The sequence below is a fragment of the Netta rufina genome, assembly GCF_964035555.1.
Source record: "Netta rufina genome assembly, chromosome: 4".
Classification (NCBI taxonomy): Eukaryota; Metazoa; Chordata; class Aves; order Anseriformes; family Anatidae; genus Netta; species Netta rufina.
The window spans coordinates 16,521,480-16,529,477 of NC_140127.1; the positions used below are offsets into that span (position 1 = coordinate 16,521,480).

At 51.7% G+C, this 7,998-nt stretch overlaps 2 protein-coding genes across 3 annotated transcripts in view; one reads left to right on the forward strand and one right to left on the reverse strand.

Annotated features, from left to right (window-relative positions):
- Positions 1-4,777, reverse strand: part of WRN (WRN RecQ like helicase) — a 40,738-nt gene extending 35,961 nt beyond the window's left edge. For both annotated transcript variants that reach the window (XM_084286309.1, XM_084286308.1), the window contains exons 1-4: positions 4,654-4,777; positions 4,434-4,540; positions 3,775-3,920; positions 1,433-1,581 (exon numbers count right to left, since the gene is read on the reverse strand). In XM_084286309.1, coding sequence (XP_084142435.1) covers positions 1,433-1,581; positions 3,775-3,920; positions 4,434-4,540; positions 4,654-4,734 — 483 coding nt within the window. In that variant the 5' untranslated portion in view covers positions 4,735-4,777. The remainder of the gene's footprint in view (positions 1-1,432; positions 1,582-3,774; positions 3,921-4,433; positions 4,541-4,653) is intronic.
- A 1,418-nt stretch (positions 4,778-6,195) lies between these two features.
- On the forward strand, positions 6,196-7,480 carry PURG (purine rich element binding protein G; the record flags this gene model as incomplete). The annotated part of the gene is made up of 1 exon (XM_084286311.1): positions 6,196-7,480. One exon carries the CDS (start codon positions 6,196-6,198, stop codon positions 7,219-7,221), a length of 1,026 nt encoding a protein of 341 aa, XP_084142437.1. The 3' UTR covers positions 7,222-7,480.
- Between the last annotated feature and the right edge of the window lie 518 nt (positions 7,481-7,998).

Here is a 7,998-nt window from a genome sequence, read left to right on the forward strand (position 1 = left end):
CTTGCAGGCACAGCCTCGTGCTATGCTAACTGAGAGTCCTTGCACGCAGCCTGCAGAGCCTAGCAGTGCCTGCAGCAGCGTGGCATTATCAGTTCAACCCCTTCAATCAGGTATCAAAAGCCTACCCAGTGCTGATTTTAGGTGCCCCCTCCTCTCCCCCTTGTGCTGTGCCATTACATAAGCTGCTATTCTTTGTTCTCTCAGGCTTCATTTTCAAATTTATTTTTGGACTGTTTTCTCTTCAGCAAAAGACTTTAAAGCTGCTATTAAAGATCACATCACTTATCTTCATAACAAAATATCCTACGGCTGGGTGCTGGGGGTGGGGAATAAGGTGTGGGGATGAATTCTGGAAACTCAAAATCTGAAAAGGAACAGCTCCTTTTATCGCTTGAGCAAAACAATTTACTCTGCGTAGCTTCCAGCCCACAAGGAGCTAAAGCTCAAGGCAACGCAGCCCTGAATGCTGAAGGTACATCACACGCCCCTCTCTTCCACCACGATTTGAATACACAGCATCAGAGAAAGGTAGTGGAAGGACTATTCCTTGGCATAAATCTGTGCTCCACCAGGAAACCGTGACTGTGGCTGCTATCCTACTGTGCAAAAAAATACACAGAAGCAAATAGAAGGGCATGGAGAGGCAGACTACAGGTGAAGAAAAACACTGTAGACAGAAAAAAAAGACAAAAAAAAAACACTTTGAGGGCTATGAAAGTAAGAAGAATGGCAGGATGATTTGGGTGATAATGAACTTTTCATTCCCTTCCCCAACACGAGTGCAGATTTACCTGCATCAGGTGGTACCTAAGCAGCACCTAGCTACAGCATGATGTGAGATACGCCAGGCACAACGCTACTTCTGAACAGGGGGTTGTCAGACAGCAGAAGCTGGCCCCAGGTTAGCAGAGGTAGCACCAGCTTCTGAGGCACAGAAAGGAAAATACTTCTGGAGCTCCACTTCCAGATGGAGGACTTCATGGAAGACCTGGCTTCCTTCCAGAAGCCTCCTTCCAAACAGGCATCAGACCTTCACAGTTCTAGGGGTTCAGCCTCTACTGGAACACATATGCCATCGCTAACACACCCCCAGTTTGACACAGCCTGCTGATCTCTGTCACTAAGAAGTAAGAAAAACGCACCCGCAGCTGGATGTAATGAGCTGTGCCTCTGAAATGCAAACAGCGAACAGACCTGGGAGAGGAAAAATACTAAGAACATTCTGGCTTACTGAAATACAATACTTAAATCTGCAGGCTGAGTTCTCTGGAAACGTGATTTATTTATTTATTTTTTTAAAGCTGCATCACCTCTCCGCATTATTCTACAGAACAGGCTTGTATCAGAATTTAACTCCTGCGAAGACAAGGAAATCTCTCATACAGCACATTAACAAGATTCCCTCCCACAACAAAAAGGTTTTAAGCTTTACTTTCTCATTAGCAACGTCAGCCAGCTCCACAAAGCTCTTCAGCTTGATTTCAAAGTCACTCATCAGCTTCCATTGATCTCCCTCAATTCCTACGCCAACCTTTTTAATTGTTTCATCTTCGAGCAGTCTTTTGAGTCCCTTGGGAAAACCTAAAATAGATTAAGCCCAAACATGAGAAACTAGATACTGGAAGATGCCAGATAGTCTAACGGAAATGACAAAATCTAGCACAGAGGCCACCTGCAGAAACCTGTGCTTTTGGAGGAAAAGCTCAAAAACTTGCTAGGCAAATTCATTCTGTATCTGAAAACAAATTAGAGAAAGAAAAAAAAAAAAAAAGAGACAACCTTATTCCACTCGTCTTACTGATCCTAAAACTACATAACAACAAAAAGGCAACTCCTTTAGCAGAGGAAAAAAATATTTCAATCCTTAGAACTGGATGCTTTTCACACCAAATGCAGTGCTATCTTACTGTTTTCCACAGGATTTTATTTCCTAGCACTTGGAAAACAGAATTAACCAACCACATCCTCCACCAAGGCCAGACAGGTCAGTCTTGTAAGTGAAAGAAGTTACTTAGCATCTGTGTGCATGCTTACTTATTATATTTTGATTCAGCCCAAGCTGACTGCACAGCAACGCTGGATAAAAGGGTATTTTCAACTTCACAGGCTCAAGTAAGGCACATAGCTCTACTACCTGGTCTGCTACAGGAGCAAACATACAGAGATGCTTCACCTCAAAAAAACACGGGGAGATTCGTCTGAAGAGGAGAAAAATCCAGCTGACCTGAACACAGGCACACCAGATATGCAGCTGACTTACTGAAGGAGGGATTTCCCCTACCTAAAAATATCAGGAAGACCTTGAAAAGGTGGCAACTTCCCAGTAGATGACTTTTGCTCTATTTCTTCCACCTCATTTCTAGAAAAAAAATACTGTATAAACCTAAGCGGTCTAGGTCTAGACTATCCAGAGGCTACAACGTGAGAAGTAGGACATGTTCCATAGAAGGAAAAAGGGTAAAAAATGGAGAGTTATCAAGAACCTTCATGATCAAAACATATTGAAACTTCATCCTTTACGGGATGTGTTTATACACAGTCCAGCAACTCTTCATTCTCGTTTTCCCGCAGGAGAAAGTTTGTTTCTTTTTAAACAAAAACAAAAACAACAGAATAAGCCTTGTCCAACTCAATGATTCTGCAGTCTTTTTTTTTTTTTTTTTTTTAAAAAAGTCAAATATTCAGAATAAGCAAAAATTGGCTGTGGTTCTTGGCAGAGTGCTGACATCTTACCCAGTTCAAAGTGCATCTCCCTTTGGCATGAACAAAAGCTTTAGAAAACAATTCAGGCAGAAACACCATCTTCTGCTGTTAGGCTCATAGTTAGCAGTAGCACCTATACAACCATGCCTGGGATCGACATCCAAACACACAGCTTCACCCTAAAACCAAAAGTGTTTCAGCTCCTCCTCACGTCTCTTCTTTCCCTGGCTTCTTTTTCTTAAATCTTACCTTTGTGAGGTTGAAAATATCTGCCTCATGGATTGAATAGCCTCTGGCAATTAAATTTTCCACCTCATTTGCTATAAATGACAAAGGACTGAACACCAACATTTAAATTATCCCTATTACACCTCAGCATGCACACCCCAGGGAAATCAGAGGCATCTCACAGGCATAGTTTCAACCCAGCATTCAAACCAAAGGTTATAAAATTGCAACCTCCTTCCCCCCCCCCCCCCCTCTTATTTTTCTTATTTGGAAGCTTTTATTCACATCCACAATGAATTCAGATGCTGTTGAACATGCATCCCCCTCTCCGCACAGCTGCATCACACATGTATTCAGTATTCTTCCTGAAAACTAAATGCACAAAATTAGGAAAGAAAGTGTGATGGCCATCGTTTTTGAGGGATTTTGTTACTCGAGTCAAATCAAGAAGAGACACAGCCAGCTAAATTTAGGTTTGGTGTTTATTTTGGCAGCAAAAAGAAGAAAGCTCATTATCTGAGCAGTTTTCAAAACAGTATTAAGACTTTTTCCCAGAACAAAAAATAATAATAATCCTTAGGTAAAATTCTCTTACCCTGTTCAGAAGCCACAGGGCCACATGCTAGAACACCGCCCGAACCTTGGCCTAAGGACCCCTTAATACCTGAGGAGTGCTCAGTGAATAAAATAAACCCCTGTATTGTAAGCATCACAGGGAAGAAGATGGATGCATTTTTTTCCAACTATCAGAGTGAAATAGGCTGCAGCTCAAGGCTAAAGTTCAGACCAAATCACAAGAAACAGAAGACAGGTCATGCCCTGGCAGGAGCAGAAGTACAGTACCTGACATGGAAGAGATGTGGAACAAGTAGCATTTTTCCTCCGTTACACACAGCTGTATGACAGCTATTTTTGCCATCTTTCCTTTGGTGTATGACGGTGGCCATTCAATATCAAATCCAACAGCAGCCCCACATGATAAAGTTTGCCTGAAAAGACACCAACATTCCTCACGTTTAACTGCTCTCCTACCAGCACTTGGAATATCAGCATTGAGTCACCTCACATAAGGATAATTAAGGGAATGGCAGCCAGCACATTTTTTTCCTTTCATATGCATAAGGCACAAAAAACATTTTAATATTAAGGCTTGAAATTCCTGCTGCTTTCTTTCTGGTGCTACGCTGCAAGTTCCGTACAGAGCTCTTCCCCCCCCCAGTAACACGAGCAATGCTAAATAAGAATGGGGCAGAAATATATGTATTTGCATGATAAAATACTACTTCCTCCCCCCCAAATTTACACTCCCAATTACGAATTAACTTAATTCGCTTGTTTTATTATAGCTTTGTGCTCGCAGCTGATAAGGAGGACGCGTACAACAGGCCGGCTGTTTTATCAGGCCGCAGCACGCACCCAGCAAGGAGCAGCGGGCAGAGGAGCACAGCTCCCTTCCAGCAAGGAAAGGGGCACCCCAAGGAAACAGGGGGACGAGCTGGCACCTGATATCCTCCGAGAGCAGGGAGCAGTCGCTGGCCTCGTGGCTGTACACGATGGAGCCGCAGAACTCCAGGAAGGGCAGCCCGTCCTCCAGGAGGCTCCTGTGCTGCTGCACGACAGAATTGCACAGAGGTTTTGGCAGAGGCGCTGTGAGGGCGCTGCGTGCCCGTGCTGCGGGGTTTTGCTGCCCCCCGCCCCGGCTGCTCGCCCCGCACCGCCTACCTCCGCGCCGCCCGCCTGGCTGCTGGGCGCATGCATCCACTGCGGGTACTTCTCCCGCCCGGCGGCGCCCCGCGGCTCCATGGCGCTCACTCCTCCCGCATTTCACTTTAAAAAAAAAAAAAAAAAGGACAAAAAAAAGGACAAAAACCCCTCACGGCCCGAACCAGCGCGCAGCGAGCACCCCCCAACCCTCAGCCCCACCACCCGCCACTGCCGGCTCACCCAGTGACGTCACGCCGCGGCGCGCGCCTCACACATCACGAACCCCCCATCCCCGCGTCCCCCCTCCCTCGGCCCATTCGGGGGTTACCCGAGGTGACGCGCATGCGCGTCGCGGCGGCGGGCGCGGGGCGCTGTGGGTAATGTAGTCCCGGGGGCCGGCCGGGCGGGCCGGCGGCGCCCACCGCTGTGTCTCCGCCGCCGTTCGCCGCTCGCCGCCCGCCGCCGGGCGGGGCCGTGTCGGGGCGGGGCGGGGCCGCGGGGGTGCGGCAGCCCCGGGCTCGGCGCGGCGGGGGGGGCGGCGGGGCCGCCGGGTGAAGGGCAGCGCCGGCGATGGGCGCTATGGGGTGAGTGGGGGTGGGCGCTGGGGGCACTGGGGGGGGGGAATGGGGTAATGGGGGGGGTACTGGGAGCACTGGGGGGGAACTGGGGGGGAACTGGGGGCGGGGGGGGTCAGGGGAGGCTGTGCTGGGGGTACTGGGGGGGGAAATGGGGTGCTGGGGGGCACGGGAAGAGCCGCCCCGGGGGAGATGCGGTGCTGGGGGGCACTGGAGGGGCAGGAGAGGGGGTACTGGGGGTACTGGGGGCAGCCCCGGGGGTACTAGGGGGGGAAATGGGGTGCTGGGGGGGCAGGGGAAGCTTTATTGGGGATGCTGGGGGGGAAATGGGGTGCTGGGGGGCACTGGGGGGTCGTGGGAGGCTCTGCTGGGGGCACCGCGGGGGGAAATGTGGGGCCGGAGGGCTGGGGATGGTCTCCTGGGGGGGATTTGGGGTGCTGGGGGCAGAGAGGCTCCGCTGCGAGGCAGTGGGGGGGTTAAGGGGGGGAGATGCGGTGCTGGGGGCAAGGGGCCGTGCTGGGGAGCACTGGGGGGGCAGGAGGTGCAGCACCCACGGGGGGGTAGGGAGGGGGTCCACGGGGTGCTGGGGGGGCTCCCGGGGGCACCCACAGAGGGCATGGGCTGGGAGCGGGATGTGGGGTCCGTGGGGGGAGGCTGTGCGTGGGCTGGGGGTCCGCAGGGCAGCGGGGTGGGGGCTCCCCTATGGGTGCCCGTCAGCACCAAGGTGGAGAGGTCACGGGAGGTGCCGGGAGGCCGACCCGGGGCGCTCGGTGCCGCTGGGGGGGGACACGCAGCCTGGTGGGGACGGGGCTCCGGGGGGACGCCGACACTGGGCACGGGGCTGAGCAGGGTGGGGGTGCCGGGAGGGAGGCTTGGTAGGGGGAGCAGCGGTGAGCGGAGCGGCGGCGAGGAGCGTAGCAGGCCCCTGGTGCTGCTGTTGTCATCCGTGTGTCTGTTGTGTGTTATTTCCAGCTGATTGGGAAAGATGGAAAGAGGGAGAGGAGGAGGAGGAGGAGGAGGCAGCGGAGGAGGAGGAAGGAACCTGGGGGGCTCCAGCTTGCACAGGAGCGTGTACTCCCAGTCCCAGCAGCAGTACCATTACCCGGCCCCCTCGCAGGGGGGCTGCATGGAGATCCAGGAGCTGGCCTCCAAGAGGGTGGACATCCAGAAGAAGCGGTTTTACCTGGACGTGAAGCAGAGCTCCCGGGGCCGCTTCCTGAAGATCGCGGAGGTGTGGATAGGGCGAGGCCGGCAGGACAACATCAGGAAAAGCAAGCTGACCCTCTCCCTGTCGGTGGCCGCCGAGCTGAAGGACTGCCTGGGGGACTTCATCGAGCACTACGCCCACCTGGGCCTGAAGGGCGGCCACAGGCACGAGCACAGCAATGGCAAGGAGCAGCACTCGAGGCGGCGCCAGCAGCACCCGCCGCCCTCGCCCCCGGGGTCCGTGGGCTCGGAAGAGCCCCCTCACAGCGTCCTCAAAACGGAGTACATCGAGAGGGACAACAGAAAGTATTACCTCGACCTGAAGGAGAACCAGCGGGGGCGCTTCTTGCGGATTAGGCAAACCATGAGCAGGGGACCGGGCATGATCGGTTATTTCGGCCACGGCCTGGGACAGGAGCAGACTATTGTCCTCCCGGCGCAAGGGATGATTGAGTTCAGGGATGCTTTGGTCCAGCTGATTGAAGAGTACGGCGAGGGGGACATCGACGAGCGCAGGGGCGGGGGCGACGACCCCCCCGAGCTCCCCGAGGGCACCTCGTTCCGGGTGGACAACAAGCGGTTCTACTTTGATGTGGGATCCAACAGGTATGGCATCTTTCTGAAGGTAAGTGAGGTGAGGCCGCCCTACCGTAACACCATCACGGTCCCGTACAAAGCATGGACAAGGTTTGGGGAAAATTTTATCAAGTATGAAGAGGAGATGAGGAGAATTTACAACAGCCATAAAGAAAAGAGGATGGATGTCAGAGGGGACAGTGGTGAAGAGCAAGAGGGTCTCGAATAGAGTGCATTGGACTGGCCGTCTGGCAAAATAAACAAAACAAAAAGCAGAAATTGGCGAGAGGGACTGATCTGTAGTCATTTGAAGTTGCCCCGTTGTTTTGTAAAGCCCTTTCCGGTAGCTCGTACTAACTCCAGTACATAATATTGCGGGAGTCTGGTTATCGTGCTAAATTACGCCCAAAACATCTCTGTATTTCTCATGAAAGTAACAACCTCCCGAGTCTGTATGAGTCAGCTTCTTCGAGTGTGGAAGACTATGGAAGTATGCGTATCAGCACAAAAAAAAAAAAAAAAAAAAAAACGGCATTCTGACCTTTAAATAGTCTAGATAAGGCTTGTATTGCACTTCAGCATGGTGCAAAAAAAAACACAACACCCTCATGCTGAAATGTATCAGTTTCTGCTTATGACAGGTTTTCTGGAACTGAGTTCTGTCCGTACTCAGTCAAAAGGCTGAGCAGCTTAGCTACAGGGCACCTCGTACAAAAACCAACCCCCTTTTAATTGCTCATACATGTATGAGGAGAGGTAGACGTTTGAAAATTGGGACCTGCAGGTTGCTGAGTTTGAAAGGATATGGGTGAAATCTCGATAACCAGTCAGACCTTTATGATGTGCTGGTGGAGAGCGGAAGATTTGTCCATAACCTCATAGTCCTGTGCTAACCAAGTGACCCGAGTATCCCAGGACAGCGAAGCTGTGCTTGAGTGCTAAGCCTTCCGAATTAACGGCAACGAGTAATAACCCACTCTTCATCTACGTGCTCTGCCCACGCGAG